Source organism: Nematolebias whitei, chromosome 22, assembly GCF_014905685.2.
Source record: "Nematolebias whitei isolate Nwh7 chromosome 22, NemWhi1, whole genome shotgun sequence".
Classification (NCBI taxonomy): Eukaryota; Metazoa; Chordata; class Actinopteri; order Cyprinodontiformes; family Rivulidae; genus Nematolebias; species Nematolebias whitei.
In genome coordinates this window covers 5,366,873-5,385,232 of record NC_056519.1, presented here as the reverse complement: position 1 = coordinate 5,385,232, position 18,360 = coordinate 5,366,873, and the positions used below count along the sequence as shown (strand labels likewise).

At 41.9% G+C, this 18,360-nt stretch overlaps 1 protein-coding gene across 1 annotated transcript in view; it reads right to left on the bottom strand.

Moving 5' to 3' along the window:
• Positions 1 to 17,302, bottom strand: part of celsr1a (cadherin EGF LAG seven-pass G-type receptor 1a) — a 117,745-nt gene extending 100,443 nt beyond the window's left edge. Inside the window, exon 1 of the mRNA XM_037696144.1 lies at positions 13,813 to 17,302. Coding sequence (XP_037552072.1) covers positions 13,813 to 17,302 — 3,490 coding nt within the window. The remainder of the gene's footprint in view (positions 1 to 13,812) is intronic.
• Positions 17,303 to 18,360: the final 1,058 nt, after the last annotated feature.

Below are 18,360 nucleotides of genomic sequence, written 5' to 3'. Positions count from 1 at the left end.
CATTTCAAGGCCAACCAAGAGACACAGTCTCTCTAGTATGTCCTAAGTCTTCCCAAAGGTCTCCTCCCAGTTGGACATGCCCAAAGCACTTCCCTAGGGAAGCGCCCAGGAAGCATCCTTATCAGATGCTCGAACCACTTCAACTGAGGGGGAGTCCAGCTACACTGCCGAGGAAACTCATTTCAATCGCCTGTATCCGCAATCTCATTCTTTCGGTCACTTCCCAGAGTTCATGGTAATAGGTGAGGGTAGGAACGTAGACTGACCGATAAATAGACAGCTTTGCCTTACAGCATCTCCCTCTTCACCACAAAGGACCGGCACAGAGTCTGCAATACTGCAGTCGATGCACTAATTGTGAAAAAAAGCCCAAGATGCCTCAATGTTTCCCCTACCATTACACAAGCGGGGTGCCCCGCCCCATCAACAGAGCCGAGCGCCCCGCCTACTGAACCGAACTCCCCCCCCCCCGCCCCCCTTATTTTGGCAATAAGATGGACCACCCCACACCCCACTTTTGTAAATGCCCACAGCCAGAACACAAGGAGTGCTGTGAATTTTGTAACGATAGAACATTTGGGTTTATAGCACCTGATGTTGTTGACGTAATATTCTACAAAAATATCCCAAATGTCCTGATGCATGCTCAGTAATCCAGGAAGAACGATCTACTGGACAGATTCTTCAATATCGAAACGTTTCGTCTTAAATTTAATTAATTCCACATTTACTTTTACAGGCTAGCCTCACTGAGCCACGAGGACTCGTTTACAAGACAGACATGTTCCAGACAGAACATATAAAGTACAGACAACAATAACAGTAAACAAGGACAACAGTAAACTACAGTAAATGCATGCTTGACTGTGCAGCCCTATAGGAAGATACTTGTACAGAACATTTCCACAGAACCTCATTTCAAAGGATTTGAGTAATTGGTTTAAATTGTTGAACTATATGTGTCTTTTGACTTCCTGCCAGCAACTAAGAGTAAAAAATTTGGACCCGTGCGTCCAAAAACACAACTTTGACATTCACGTGGCAATAAATACCAGCAAAACTGGACAGAAAACTTCAAGCTGCTTTTTAAAAATGATGGCATGTGCTTCAAAAGAAGCTCCTGAAGGATAAAAATGCGTCTACTTTGAGGGTAACTCAAGACATTTCAGGAGGGCAAGGCAGTTTTTGTGTGCCAAAGAAACAGTGGAAGCGATCTTTGTGTGAAACTTGGCCTTAACACTCCAGGGGAAGAGGTCGGCCACTGTAAAGTCCACTGCTAGCGGCTGTGCGACCTGGATCAAGCGAGTACATGAAGGCAGGTACCAGTGAGTAGATCGGCAGACGCTCCCGTGCACTCTGGAGTCTTGTTATTGAGTACGAGCGTGAGTCACCCTATCCAAAATGTAACAGGAGGACATCGTGGTTCAAAGGAGAACCTTGACATGTTATCAAAAGGCATCTCAGACGTCGGGAGTACCTCGAAGCTCTCTCTGTCTTCACTTCTCTCTGGTTATCTGTTAAGAAGACAGAGCCTGGGGGGCCTGGAGGAAACACACAAGGCTTCAATCCGCACGCCTTAGTCTGTTCTTTGAAATGTTTAGAGGCCTAAGCCAGTCCACGTGTAGGAGCCGAGTGTGGCTCAGGGTGTGGCGCATGCTAGTTTTTAACACTAATATTCCTTTACTCTGTGCAACACCATGTTCAAATGGTCCACTGGTCAGTTCAAGTGTATACTCCTTCTTTAACAGCCTCAGTGTGTTCATGTGATGTCATTTGCGTGCACACGTGTATAGAAGGTTGAAAGCTGAAACCAAGGTGCTCGAGCAGTTCTTTAAGTCAGGGTTTAAAATCCTCCAGTGGCCGTAAGCGTACGGACCAGTGAAGCGCCTGTGGGCAAGATCCAAATCTAAAGAGGCTGTTGTAAACCTTGTTAGGCGTTTACGTTGACTTAAAGGAATAGTTCACATCCTTTCAGGTGGAGTTCAATGAAAAGGTTATGGACAATTAACACCAAGGTGCAGATAGCTTGACCACAGTTTGGAGAAATAGTTTAAAATCCTGACTGGACTGATCAGAAATGTTCTGAGATTCCTGCAGGAAGTGCTAAAGCTATCTGCTGCTGCAGCTTTTTTTTATTATTATTTTTATTATTAGAATAGTAACAAAAAAAAACATACACAAAAAACTAAGGCAATGACCATTTCACAAATCTATAAAAGCTAACATGGCAAAACCTCCCTATCAATAACAACATTTTTATACAAAAAATTATAACTTCAATATTATATCCATCAAAATATATAGAAAAAAAGAAAACTTAAGGAAATCACAATTCCTGAAATTTAACAGGTTAAAAAAATAATAATAATTAAAGTAAATCTTGGGGTTTATAACAATTTAAACTCTAAAAAAATAGAGAAAAGTCTGATAGCAGGGGCTGTCTTAATTTATTTTAAAGAATTACCGAATAATAAAAAACTCATTTTTAATCGCTTTAAGAATAGGAAGAGCTTTAGTAAAACGACATTTATGGATGTAGAATTTGGCAAACATTATAATATGATTGATCAAATATTCAATTTTTTTTTTTTTATTATTTAATAAAATTCCAAATTTTATTACTTTCCAAGAAAAAAAAAAAACAATTTTAAGAGACTTGGATATCAACCAGTTCCTTCCAAAAACCACTTACACTCTAAAACACGTTCTGTGGATGCCAACATTGATTTACAAAAACAACAATTCTCCGTTTCAAAATTGAATATTCTTTTAAAGAACTCCTGTGAAGGGTATTTTTCTTTCACTTTAGGAGGGATTGGAAATTTAAAAAATTGAGTTCTGACTGATATAATTTCTTGTTTGTTAAAGTATTTTTTTTAATTGATATGTTCTTTTGGAGGACCCAGGATAGATCTCGTTGATTAAAAGATTTCTCAAAACTATATTATTGCATTTTTTTATCTACAAAATTTATATAATTATTATTTTATGCAATCTGGGGATTGGGGTCTGATCTAAATTATTCTTGATTAGATTAATCATTTGGAATGATCTGCTGCTGCAGCTTCAGCACGTTTAATTGAAATGGCCCAACACAGCCAAGATGTTTTCATGAAGCCATGTCAATGCTTAGAATAGTGGGAATGAACTGAACTAAGGGGCTTTCACTAGACCACGTCCCATCTCATGAACATTTGATGCTAATGTGATGCAATAAAGCTCCTTGAATCCTTGAGATGTATGAAAATCTGGTGGTTTAGTAGCTGAGGGTCATCCCAAACACATACTATGAGTATAAACTGAGCACACAATCAGTTTTTTTTATTTTGCCTTTAATTTTTAACTGTGTATTTATTTGGGTAAAGAAGCCGACAGACATGAATGGAAAAAAAAGTACAATAAATATGACGTAATGACAAAGCGTCAAAGGATTTATGAGCCAAATCATTCCTATTTTCCACAAAACCAAAAGGGAATGCTCAGAATAATTTTCATGTCGATCCAAGTAGTTTGAAATGGTGAAGAAAAAGCAGATAAATGCATCTTATGACTAAACTACTGGTTTAACCAAAATTGAACATTTTTGGGAGGAAAACGACATTCGGCAGACTTTAAACAGAACTTACAAAATGCATTAGTGCCCGGCTCGCGTTAAAAAGTTTGCACACTCTTTTAACTTTGAAGATTACACCTGTCACCAGCTCCTTCTCTGGCTGAAGGGGAAATAACTAAAACCGACACCTTGAGGAAGACGATTTGGCACAAACACCTGCCAACGATTCCAGCATCAACACCCGCATGATCACTAGTAAAAAACCCATTCAAGACGTTTTTTAACAGAAGGAATCAATTGTAAAGCGTTCCATTCAACTCTAATGCTAAATTATTTTATTTTTATTAATTTATGCATTTATTGCAGCAGACAAGATCACCTTCACAAACACGTATTTGACTTTTTATTTCCTTAATCAGAATGATGTTGGCGAGTTATACACCTCTGTGGATTGGATTTCTGCAGAGGAATTATATTAGTACTGGATTAAGCACCAGTGTCAGTGAACTCATCCCCATCTGGGATTCAATCTAGCAACCTCCTAGCTGAGAGGCAACAACTCTACTCACTGTACCACCGTGTTGCCCTTCTGGGGTTCAGTCCAAACTGAATAGGAGTCTCAACCCCTCAAGATTAAGTCTAAATTAGAAATAATTGATACATCTGATGGTTATTTGAGACATTAAAAAAATGACTGGTTCATTTTCTGTTGGGTCAAAATTACAAGGAGCAACCTGCAGGGGGTCTGCAGAGTCGAAACTTAATGCGCAGGCTCCAGACCCGTTTTAGGGGCCACTCCAAGGTCATTTCCATGTGGACCCAAGGGTGAAACAGGCTATGCTAGACTTGCATCATTGTTTTCAAAATATCAAGTTTTGGCCGTCTACACAAAAACTAAAAAGTGGCGTTTCAGGGTTTTGTTTAGTTTTTTTTACTCTGTAAGCAGTTAAAAAAAAATAAAAAATCAGTGTGGATGCTACGACGGAGCTTTAGGGCCAAGCAAAAAAAAAAAAAATTAAAAGCCATAAAATTACGAGAATAAAGTTGTAGGAGACTTTTTTTTTTTTTTACAGCTGTCGTTAATTTTTTTCCCACGAGTTGGATCCACGACGCGACCCGTCAATCAATCCAGTAGGCGTGTCAGCAAATGACCAATCCGAAGCTAAATGACTCGTAATATTATCTGAACTCCGACGCGATAAAGCAGATTTTTACTTTGGTTAAAATGAAGAATGTTTGTTCAATTTCATTACTGTTATTGACGCCCTTACTCAAAACGTGTTCCAATACTGCCACCTACCGGTGTGTTTTTGTACGCTACTTCTGGGATGCATATACGCAACGACATTACGTCATGACTTTCGTTTCCGTTTGAAAACGGCGCTCGGTGAGAGAAACTGTGCGTGCAGCGCTGTTAGAGGTCTTCAATAAACGTGCCAGAAAGAGGCTGGAGACCCAGCGACTCACTTATAGGCGCATTTAGCTTCGGATTGGTAATTTGCTGACACGCCTACTGGATTGATTGACAGGTCGTGTCATGGATCCAACTCGTGGGAAAAAAAAAAAAAAGTCTCATACGACTTTATTCTCATAATTTTATGGCTTTTAATTATCTTTTTCTTTAGCGTGACACTAAAGCTCCGTCGTAGGATGCAAACAAAATGATTTATCTTTAAAAATCCTTCCCCGTCGCACTTTGGGGAGATAGTGCATATGTACAGTGAAAGCCCCCACCCCTCACCGCCACTTAACATTCCAGCAGCTGGTCACTGCGCATCACGACGCATGTAATGTCACACTCGTGAGCCGTTGGCGAGCCGCGGAGCTCCTCCTGACCCCCCAGTGACAGGGACAATGAAGCGTACTGTGTCGGCAGAGTGAGAGAATGAAAGAGGAGGAGAGGCCGAGAGAGGTGTGTCCGGTTACAATCGTAGACGACCCCCTTCCCACCAAAACCTGCTTAAGTTGGCTGAATCTCAGACTTGCAGTGTAAGAGCTGGCCCAGCCTGTGAATGGATGCATATTTCTTTAAAACATACAACTACACACTTCAGCGTACAAAAATCAACCATATGGTGCCCCACGTCCCTCAGAACTTCATGTCTTTCACTGTCCCAGGAAGAGGTGTTTGCAGACAAACAAACCCTCTTTAAATTTCAACCTCAAACAGTGTTACGGTGCGAAGACGCTGCACTTCATACTGTCCAGCCCGAAACAGAAGCTACACAGATTTCCTGCTAGAAACAATACACCGATACTGAGAAAGGATGGACCGAGAGACTTAACAATGGAGGGAAACGGATCAAACAAGCAAAAGACAGAGAGCTTGAGATTTTAGTTCAGCCAAAATATGTAGAAAGACTGACTGGAGTAAATGGTAATATTATTTATTTATTCGTTCTTTTTTCTTCCCAGACACAAGTGGAGTCAAACAGCGACCGGTTCTGAACCTCTGATATTTACAACTCAAACTCTAGCAAAGAATGACCCACATCCACACTGCAAAAATACACACAGTGAACATACATGTACTGCACACCCAAATCACTAAAGTATGAAATTAAACAAGAGTTGTGACCCCTGTCTTGCTGAATGAAGATAAATGAACGAGTGAACCTGTTTTTGTCTGAAAAGTTTTAATTATTTTATAAAGTCTTTACAGCTACAAATGATGATGGTGGCTTTAAAATCCTAACAAACAATAGTTTTTTATGTATGCTGGACTTTAGAGCCTCTTTGGAAAACAAGTGCATTCAAAGTGCGGAGATGTTTTCTGTAACGTCCACAATAAGATTATTTATTTCCGTCCAGTTGGTAATCTGCATCACTTCTACGTCATCCTTCAGCATCACCTTCCATGACTTCACGTCACAACGCAGTCGTCTGCATCAGTGAAACAACCAGGTAAACAAAATCCATGACCCGTACCATAATGTTCCAAAACACAACGCTATAACTTTACTGGAGGAATTTGTTTTCAATTTTTAAAAGGAAGCACGGTTTACTTTATGATGATACGCATTGTTGCTCTTCGGCACTTCAACGTTTGGAGCCATTGAAATTTCTTAAAAGGAATTTATTAGGCGTAAACAAGAAAACGGGAAAAAAAATAAGCAACCTGGATTGCTGCTTTTGGCACAGTAGAGTCAAATAAAAAGTTCCTGGAGAAACTTTGACGGGGACTGCCACATGGAGGCCACTTTAAATTCTTGATTTGATAATATTATGTGTTGGGGTTTGCTCTCAGCTACCACCACACCAAATTTCAGATTAAAATGGCAAAATGTCAACGAGTTAAAGTCATTTTTTTCTTTTAAGCGATGGTGGCCATCTTGGATTTTTGATTTGGATTCAGTATGCGAGGCGGAAGGTTCTTAGCTATATTTCAGCTCTATATGTGTAAAATATCCAAACCATTTAAATTGCGCTTTGGTGGCCATCTTGTATTTTTAATTCATTATTTACTGGGCATTGGTCTCAGCTACTACCACACCAAATTTCAGCTTAATATCTCTAAAAATGGCTGGTTTAAGTGGTTTTTTCCTTTTTAGCTCAAGTGGCCATCTTGGATATTTGATTTGCAACCGGTCTATGAAAAATGATCAATAAAAATGGCGTCTCCGTTCGCAAATTACATCGTCATGGTAACTCGCACACATCACGGTGCCGAGTCGGGTGTTTTGATATAAATTTGTGGTGGTACACGTTGCGGTTTGGGCCACATTAAAGCTGACAGAGGAGTAAGATATAAAGTTAAGAAACCCTTGTCAGGTGGATAATAATAGGTGGCTGCCTTACTAGGCAGTCCCCTATTAAAGTTTGTAAAAAGTTTTCTCCAAGGGCCACAGGTTTCATCTTACTTCAGTCCATCAGCAGTGTCCTAACACTGGACAGACACGTTTAGCAAAGTATTTATTCTCAAACAAAATATCAAACTCAAAAGGAGGCATAGGTTTCTGTAACTTATGTTTACTCACAACAACCAACGTGGCAGAGAAGTAACAATCTGCAGGCTTGACTTGTGGTCTTCAGTACAATAAAACAAACGGAAATAAGAGAGACAAATAGAAGCGTAGTGAAATAATTTAAAGGATATTGAGAGGTAGAGGTATTTAAGGAATGAATGGGCTCATCTGGTATCAGTGAGCATGCCACGCCTACACACACATACACAAATCTCAAAAGTGACATCACACAATTCATGATTACCGACTGACCAATTTTTGGTAGATGTGTTGAACTGATACCAACAGGTATTCTGACGCACAGCTGAAGTCAGAAGAGTCTGAAAACTGAAAGAATCTACTGTTTTTGTTGTTGATAATTGGCTTTCCATGTGCACAAATTACTCTCCGTTTTCCTACAATTTGTCTTTTTTCTGCCTTCAGTCAAGCCGAGGTCACAGAAGTCATATTCAAAGCAGTCCTGGGTCACCGTTTGTGCATCCTTTCAACATTTTTGCTGCAGATGGGAAGGAATGGGGGAAATAGGATGTTGAAGGGAACTTCTCTTGTCCAGATAAACTTTGCGTCAATACCTTCCATTACATACTTTTCTAATGGATACCATTTGACTAAAATCATGTTTTTCCAATTAGCTGACTCAATTTATTTATAAAAAAAATTCAAAAAGCAACCAAGAAATGTGTGTTAATCACTTTTTTTAATATTGTTACGCATTTTTTGCTATGGTTAATTACACAAACTGGGGATCCTAAAGTGGTTACCTTCCATTACAAACACTGGGATTTATATTTTAACTCGGATTGTGTTGAAAAGTGTAAGATCAGCAGTAAAGTCAAACTTAAATGAAGATTTTGATTTGTTATAAACGAAGCAGAAAGTATCAACACACTGAAGGAAAAGTGGCACACAGTCAAACTTTACGCATTTTGTGAATAGGACTGACTGAAAAACAGCATCTTGGAGGGGGTGGGCGGTCCAGAACAGAAATGTGAAAAAAGCTGAACTATGCAACTCCTCCAGTGGGATTAAGAAGCAAGCCCAAAGCTGGGAAGCTCTGCAAAAGCCCCATGGGAGCAAAAAAAAAAAGAGCGGGACAAGGGAAAGTTGCGCATGTAGCATCATGCCACTTCAACAACGGCGTGTAAGAATAAAAGAGATCAGAGCTTGGGTGGAAAAATAATGTATCAATCATTCCTAATTGTTTCAGTAACAATCAGCTACGCAGCATCTTCATGAAACTCCACCTAATGCCAGTTTGTACACGCTTTAACATCAAAATCAAGTGAAAGCTTCCTGAAAATACACATTAATGCTTGTCTTTTGCATACCAACAAGATGCAGAAACTTTTCATAGAAGAGGATAACAAAAAGCCACAAGTTTTAATTCAAATAAAAGTAATAAACACAAAACTCAGAAGCCCAAAGGACATGTATACAACCTTATGTTTAGCGTAGATCTTTGCCAATTCATCCCTTTTACAAGAAATACTGAAGCAGTTACAGAAACTTCAAATATTTGTCCGTTGTCCAGCTTAGAGCTAAGTTGAGGTCAAGAAGCCTTTCAGGATATTTTTCATCACAATAACTCATCTGAACTGCTGATAAAATAAAATACAGTGTCTCTTGATACTTGGCGATTCGACTTTCGTGGACTCACTATTTCGCGGGTTTTCAATACAAGATTGTAAACATTGTTTCTCGGTGGCCTGGCCCGCTCAGTGATCGCCGAGGGGCCCCCTCCTTTCTCTTTCTGAGGATGCCATTAGCTATGTTTACATGGACATAAGTAATTGGACTAAATTGCCATTTGGAATAAAAATGTGTCATGTAAATGCCCCGTTTGGATTATTCTTTGTTGATTCGGCTAGATCTGAAAGAATGTGTGACCAGAACGAAACGGGTGGTTTATGCCGATTCATAATCTGAACGGTGTGCATGTAAACACTTAATCTGTTCATTTTATTCCGATTGTGGAAAACTGACCTGACTGCACATGTGCGACCTATGTCTACCTCACGTATTTCCGCCAAGCTAGATGCTAATAATATTAGCATGTCGGGGAAGCAAAACTGGTCGGTGAATTACACAACATTTTTACTAGAAACTTTGAAAGAGCTCAAAATGATCTGTATTACCTGTAGCTCAATCAGGGAGTGCAGCAACGTCTCCACCGTCATTAAAACCTGTCGCGGGTCCATTTTGGGCGCTCAGGTTTATTTACGTTCAACTTCTTCTTCTGTGTTTTTTTTAAGGAAAGTTTACCACTCTGTACATGCTAGTACTTCTATTCAGAATAAAAGCCCGCTGCATGCAAACGCTTGTCGTGAACGGATTGTGCCCATGTAAACGATACATTTGATTAGTTAATCTGAAACATTTCAATCCAGTCAAAGAATTTTATGCATGTAAACATAGCTTGTCACAGCAGAGCAGAGAAACGCAACAGGCGGGCATGCAACCAGTGACAGACAGCCTAAGAAAGAGAAAGGAGGAGGCGGGGTCTGTCTTTCCCCATCGCTGCTTTGAAAGATTCAGTGAGGCAGATACCAGAGTGAGCGGCATGGATTGTTTATTTAAAATAATCAAGCGCGACCCAGACCAAGTCTTAACCGAAACCGAGCCAAACCGAACTGAGTCGGGACATTTCCCGAACCAAGAAATGTCCCGGTGCTCCCGATGGCCAGTCCGTTCCTGGGCACTGATTGGCTCAGTAAACATAACATCAGTCTGTCTGTTCTCTTTCGCTGTGCTCTTTTAGAGAGTTTAGAACATTGCAAGAATGTGGGAAGGGTTTATAAAGCCTTGAAATATAAATACTAAAATAAATACAACGTCCCTTCTTTGTGGATTTTCACTTATCGCGGGGGTGTCTGGAATGTAACCCCCGCGATAAGCAAGGGACTACTGTATTTTTTTTTTTTTTAAACATTGTAGATCGTAAGCCATCCTCATCTGGCATTCAGCCTGCTGTTTGTAAGCCTAATTGTGTCGTAGCTAAAGCAACAAGTAGGTGGAACTGGGGATTGCTTGATCTCAAGAAAAACACAACCCTGTCCTGACTGAAATGTTAATCATTACACCTGACGCAGATGTGAAGAGGAAAGTGAATTGACAGATACACATCTGTCAGAAAACAGAGAAAAGGTTTTAGGTGAAATTTGACAAGCTACGATAAGAGCTCTTACAATGGGAGCACAGCCCTGAACCACTGAACCGCAGTGCCACCATCTTGCACACCAACACACATACATGTGGATGGGGGACAGATGGGGCTGTGTTGTGGCTATCAAAGTGTGTTGAACAAGTGTATCTCAGCAAAGTTATCAAAGTGCTCTTGTGTTTCAGGAAAAGGCTAGGAAAACATTCTCAGTCCTGCTGCTCACAAGACTAAAAACCCGCCTCTTTGGTTTTCAAAAGAGTCTTGAAAACGGGAATAAAAGAGTAAAATTTCTTATGAGAGATGACACTCGGGGTCTTCACAACTATGGTTAAAAAAGCTCAGAATGACGTCCAATAAAATACATTTAAGCTTAAACTGGTCACAGTTACAGCCAAGAGTAACTCTTTTAACTCGTTCCTGATCATCCAAGTGTACAAAGTGCTTGTTTGGCACTTCAAAATGGAGCAAACTGAGGTAAGTCTTGACACCACATGGCGACGGAGGAAAGGTCAAAACAATAACCACACTAAAGGACAAAATACTTGACCAGGGTAGTCGAAGGGGACTGAATGTAAAGGACACATTTGGTGTATTGTCTCCTTGTGAAGGAGTCCCCCCAGGCTCTCCTCTCCTGAGAGCCCTAGGTCAAAAGGTCAACACACCTGGTAATGGCTACCTAGCACTTGACATCGGGGTGAACCCTAAAAACAAGAGATTTATTCTCAGGGTGATTGTACACGTTAGTGGAGCACTTTTATATGTCTGTGCAAGGAGCTAGAGCTAATGAAGTGCTCCAAACCCCATTGGGACCATCAAAAGGTCTCCGTCGTCATGGATACACCTAAACTTGTCGGCCGTTATTGACGAGCATGAATGCAATGAGAGCTGATTGAGGGCCTGTAACCTGGAGAGAGGCCGCCTCCTCAGATGCTCTGCAGGTCAAACACAGCCATAAAGCACTTGGAAAAAAGGACAATCTGCCTTTTTATATGTTCACGATGGAGACGAAGCATTTTCATTCAGGAAAATTCCTGTCGGGAAAGAAACGAGTGAACCTCTAACGAACCTTTAACTCAATATTAGCACCAACTTTAGGAGTCGTCTGGCTTTTACACCTTTAATGACTCATTTAAATTATAAGGATCACTGATCACTATTAACCTGCATGCATAGTTTGTCTTCATCCAACAGTATTTTTTATATGCAACCTTTAAGATCTCATTAGTGCATGTGCGCTATGGTGTATTTTATTTAATTTTGTTCTTTTGTTATGCGTTTAAAAACCAGGGGTGTCCAGACACCTTCATATTTGGGTCAAACCTATCGAGATGAAAAACTCGTGGGCCACAAAAATGTGAATTTTATTCTCAACGTGAACAATATTTTGGAGAAAGAACCAAAGTTTAGTAACTTTGGTGAAGACAGAGTTTTAAATTGTTGTAGAGTCAAAACACTAAACACCTCATAAACACTAAGCTTTTATTTTTTATTAAAAATAATTGATTTATTTGATTTGTTGGGTCTATTTTCTTGTGTTTGGAAAGTTCATTTTAGTCTGTTCTTGGCAATAAAAGCATAATTTGAGTAAGTGTCATTTTAGACCTTGGGACCATGGATGGTCCAAAAGACTGATTGAAGTTCTGGAAAAATGATGTCAATCACTACAACAGATTCAAAGGTTTGATAAAGTTGATCAACTCGTATGTAGATGATACCACGTTATATTCATTTAAAAATGTCCAATTTCCCTCTTGATTATTTTATCAACGGCAATATTTAGTCAAGTTTTATGAATCATTATCCAAAAAGTCTCCTTTCTGGTGGAAATCAGTAAAGGTTTTTGGTGTTTGTACCATGAAGTGAAAATAAGATTACAGGCAAAAATTTGTATTTTGCTTAATATTGCTCATTTTGAGATGATTGTTTTTTTCATCCGTTTTGCTGGTAAAACCCAAACGTTATACAAAAAAGGATTACCAACTAATGTGTAGAAAGTCTGCATCGACCTCTTAAGCCTCTGGCCAAAATGACACCATTCTTAAACTGCAGCTGTGGGCCGCACAAAAGCACTCCAAGGGCCGCAAAATGGCCCTCGGGCCGCACTTTTGACACCCGTCGTTTAAACCATCAACCTGTTAGAAACTACTGATTAACATAAGCCCCCGTGGCTAAAAATGGCACAGAGTAAACCCATTTTCATTAAAGTGCACAGGCCTGTTTACAGACAAACATATTTAACAACATCCTTAGGACAGAGCAGCCAGCTTTAACAAATTATAAATCCTCAAGATTTTTACAGGTTTCCTTCTCAATGGCTGATTTTGGAAATATGTAGAAACTATAAATATGGTTTACATTTTTAGTTAAACGCCTTATGTAAAAGGCACACTGATTGATTACACATTTTTACTGCATAACAAACTCGAAATGACAAATCATTTAAATGAATCGACTAAAGCGGAACATTAAACGGATTTTCTTGAGGGAATGATCATGGGCTGTAGCAGGTACGCATCCAGTTAAAGTAAGATTTGACTAATCTTTAACAGTAAAGAACAAAGTCTTCTTAAAAAAAAAAAACAAGACGAATCAGGACAAATTCTTTCTAGCAGAGTGGAAGTCTCCAAATCCAAATACCCTTCTCTGTAACAACTTCAAAATGGCAACAAGTGTGAAATATCTTTATAAACAAAGTATTTTAATGAGCATCTTCCCACAAGATGTCCATCAGCCTCCCTGAAGTGTTTCTGCCACAGAGTGAAGAAAAGTCCTTGAACTGTGTCTAACACCTGAGAGTGTTTCTTCCTTTCACAGAAACCCACGTAAGAGCCACAACAAAGCGGTTCGGTTATGAGGGTGCCCTGCTAAGAGCAGCCTTTTTTATTACCCAAACCAACCACTTGCACACAATAGTTAATCGTTCAAAAGCAGCACAACCGGATCCAGCGCACAGCCTGCAGCAACCACTGCAACCGATCACGCAGTCGGCATCACGGCTGAAACCTGCCACTGTCTCTGTGGTGGAGAAAGTTCTGTACCGGCTGTCGAGTCATACGCCACACACTCAAATCTTCATTCAGCTTTAAGCATTTTAACAAACTGCAGAGTGAGTGAGCATAAGGACCTTTACTCACCTGTGACAGAAATCGTCATGGGTGCTTCCAGGGGCCTGTCATTGTCCAGGTCCCTGTTTAGCCTCAGTTCCCCCGTGTCTTTGTTCAACAGCAGCAGATTGAGCTCGTTCCCAGATTCAAACTTGTACTGGAGCTTATCCGACGCGTCTGGGTCGTGAGCCGGCACCTTTCCAATAATTCCTGTTGGGAAACTGTTGGACTTGTTGGTGACGTAGTTGTTAAAGATGATCTCGAAGTTCTGCAGTACGGGTTCGTTGTCGTTCATGTCCTTCAGGCGGATATGCACGGTAGCTCGGCTCACTAGCGGCGCAGACGTGGCCTGGACGACGATGATGTACTCGGTTTTAGTCTCATAATCCAAGTTTGTGAGCACAGTGAGGTCACCGTTATCCATGTTGAGCTGAAAAACCTCTGGGTTATTCCCTTCTATGATCTGGTACATTATCAGAGCATTGATGCCTTCATCCGGGTCGGTGGCATTGATCCGGGCTACGATGGAATTCACCTGGCTGTTCTCCTCCACGTCAATGAAAAGCACATCCTTCTCGAACACAGGAGCGTTGTCATTTATGTCTTTGACAACTATGTTAACAGAAACAGCTGCTTTCAGAGGAGGAACTCCCCGATCCACAGCAAAGGCCTTCAAATTGTACACAGGGACATTCTCACGGTCCAGTTTACGGTTAGTTCTGACGATACCAGAGTAAGGCTCGATCATAAAATCCTCCACTCCGTCATCGCCACCTTGAAAGGTGTAGGTCACTCTGCCATTCGAGCCAGAATCTCTGTCTGAAGCAGAGATCTGGAGAACACTGGTGTACTTGGGTGCATCTTCAGGTACGCTCCCTTGGTACACATCTCTGAGGAACTGGGGAGCATTATCATTAGCATCCAAGATGATAATCTCCACATACGTGTTATCAGCCTTTGGAGGGATGCCATTGTCCCTGGCAATAACAACTAAAGTGTAGGATGCCTGGTCTTCATAGTCAATCTCGATTTGTGTTGTGATGGCACCTGTATCCGGGTCAATTTTAAACTGAGGAACATTGGCCTCCATGAAATACGTGATGCGAGCATTCTCCCCTGTATCCTCATCTGTGGCGCTGATCACCACCACGGTAGAGCCAACCGGCTTTGCTTCGCTCAGTGTGACCTGGTAGTTGCTGCTCTGGAAGACGGGCTGGTGCGTGTTGGCATCAGTCACGTTGATGAACACCTGAGCTGTGTCGTAGCGCGTTCCATCGCTGGCGGTTACAGTCAGGACAAACTGTCGCTCCTGTTTGTAGTCCAAAGGGAGCGCCAAGGTGATAAGACCACCACCGCTCTGACTAGTGATGGCAAAGCGGTTTCGGGTGTTGCCACTAGAGATCTGATACATCACCACACTGTTGATGTCCCTGTCTATGGCGGTCACTGTGAACACACTGGTCCCCACCCCACAGTCTTCATTTATCTTCAGCGAGTAAATCTTCTCAGTAAACGTGGGTGCGTTGTCGTTCACGTCCAGCACCACGATGCTGATGCTGGCCGAGGAGGACATCACTGGGATCCCATGATCCCTCACCTGCACAGCAAACGTGAACGACTCCGTAGTCTCCCTGTCCAGCTCTTTGCTCACTGTAATCCAACCAGTGCTGTTGTTGATAGTTAATGGAAAACCAGGCATGGTGTCAGTCAGCTGGTAGTCTAGACGAGCGTTCTCTCCAGAGTCGCTATCTATTGCTTGAATGTGGATAACAGAATAACCGATGGGCACGTTTTCTAACACCGTAGCCTGGAAAGGTGTACTAACAAACCTGGGCTCGTTGTCGTTGATATCCACTACTTGAACCACCACCATCCCTGTGCCATTTATCAGTGGAGGTCTGCCACAGTCCTGAGCTTTAATCCGTAGATTGTACTCGCGGATCATCTCGTAGTCCAGAGAGTTGATGACACTGATCCCACCTGTGAGGATGTTGATGGAGAACTGACCTTTAATGTTGCCACTAATGATGCTGTATTGAACTTTGGCGTTGCTTCCTTCATCTTTGTCTGTTGCTTCCACTCTGATGATTTCTGTGTCGATTGCAATGTTCTCTGGGACCTGTACGACATACCTCTTCTCACTGAACTGCGGATAGTTGTCGTTCTCATCCTCCACAGTGATGTGAACCATAGCGGTGGCGGTCAAAGGGTGAGGGTCTTTGCCCTGATCGTTGGCCTCGACGATCAGCATGTACTGGGCCCGGGTCTCCCGGTCGGGTCGCTCCCTGATCCTCACCAGGCCGGTCTGGGGGTCGATTTCAAACACGGAGTTTACTCCGTCTTCATTCACGATTTTATAAATCATGTTGGCGTTGGAGGGGGCATCGCCATCAGTGGCACGGATCGTTATCACCTCAAAGCCGACCTCCACGTTCTCCTTGATGCTGACGCGGTAATCGTTTTGCTCAAAAGCCGGGACGTGGTCGTTTTTGTCACTCACCGTGACGGTGAGTAAAGCGGCAGCAGATCTTCTGGAGGTGCCGTTGTCAGTTGCAATAACTTTGAACACGTGGATGTCTTTGACTTCTCTGTCCAGTGCTTGTGTGGTTGTTATGCTTCCCGTCTTTGCGTCAATTTGGAAAAAGTTATCGGACCTCTTGTCAAATAAAGCCTCCATGCTGTATTCCAGCCTCCCTGCCTCTCCGTCATCCGTGTCGGTTGCCTTCAGGGTGATGACCCGAGTGCCTGGGGGCTCGTTCTCGGGCACAGACACCTGATAACTGGAGAGCTGGAACTGCGGAGAGCTGTTTACTTGGCGCTTCCTCCTGAGCATCAGTCCACCAGGATCTCTGTGGGTCGTTTCTGACAAGGATCCACGTTCAAGCGTCAAGCTCAGCTGCACAGTGAGCGTGCTGTGCCAAGTGCAGTGCAAATCCAACTTTCCTCCACGCTCCAGACACAAGTCATTGACCAGGAACAAATCCCCACGTCTAAACACAGCAACCAAGTCTTTGCCAACACATTTAGTGTTTAAAGGGGCAACGCTCCGCGTAAAAGTTGGCAAAAGTTCAGTTACATTCAACAACAGTTCACCTGCGTGTAAACAGGTGGTTTCATTCAGAGTAAACAGATGTTTGATGTGAACATCAGCCGCACGTGCCGCTTTCTTTCTCTTGTACTTAATAAAACAGTCCTGGCCGTGGACAAACACGTTGAAGCGCGTGACAACCGCGTCCCCAGACTCGGCGGAGGAACCTGCTCTGAAAGAAACGGACGCCGGGCTGCGTGGCGCGTGCGCGCACAGGACCGTGCGGGACAGGCGCACCTCCCCGCTGTGCCTCCCGACGTGGAAAAGGTTCCGCACGAACCGGGGACGTGAAGTCCTGTCCGTTTTGTAAGTCCAGCCCGGGCCGAGGGACAGGTTCGCCAGGAGGCTCCCGGGGGGCGACGTCTCCGAAAGGTGCATCTCCAAACAGCCCGCAAGAAGAGGCACCAGCAGGAAGCAGAGCCACAGCTCCATGCTCCTTACAAGCTCAGTGAAACTTGTCGAGTGAAGGACTAAGGCTTCCTCTGCTTTTGTCCCTCATGGTGAAGTCTGAGGACGCGCCATACTGTCCGCGTCCACGGCGCGCGGCCACTCCGACTTTAAAGTGAGCTCAAAATGGCTCCACCACCTCCTCCTCTGCTCATTTCCATAAACCTGCTGTTCTCCCCCTTAGGGAGGCTTTCAGGTGGGGGGAGGAGGGGGGGGGGGGGGAGTGCCATGGAGGCTTGGGAGGAACCACTGAGCCACAAAACGCGCAGATCTTTCGCGCAAAACATAAATAAAAACACCATGCTGGGTAAAAAGTAAGAAAATCCTCATTTAAAAAGTTCAGCTGCACCAGTTTGAGTCCAAAGAAGTCAAATGGAATGTATTAAAATGTTTAATAACGCCTTCATAATTAACCTAATTAATATAGAATTATTATAAAGTAAGCAATTAGCATAACATGCGAACACATTTTATTTTGTGAACAAGTTACCTGTAAATACTTAAACCCTTTTATAACTTTTTTTCCATTTATATCGTTTTTAATGTAACAATCGCTTTAATGTAAGTTAATTATTAAAGAACAAATTGCTAACACTGTTAGCTAACGTGTAAATTAGCTAACATGTATTTTAGTATAAATTTTTTTTAAAAATTATTTGCCTGCTAAATATTTACTAAGCTTAATTAATTATATATGCACAAGTGTGGCAAAAATAAAAACAATTTAGCCACTTTTCTAACGGAATTTGTGTTTTCAGCCACTAGCTAGGCTAAAAATACAACTTTTTATTTTATTCTTGGAAATTTCACTTACCTGTTTTTTTAATTCGCACAGGTTTTCATCTACCCCCTCAAAAAAGTTAAACACATTACTAGCTGTTGAATCTGTTTTTTAAACAGTCAAAAATAGTTTGTATATTAGTAAATCTCTCTCTATATATATTAAAAGAACAGTAAAAATATGTGGTTTGTTGAGTCTCCTTCGGGTGATTTAAATTAACGTTGCTGTGATTTAGCATTTGTCCTGCAGCGCCCCCGTGTGG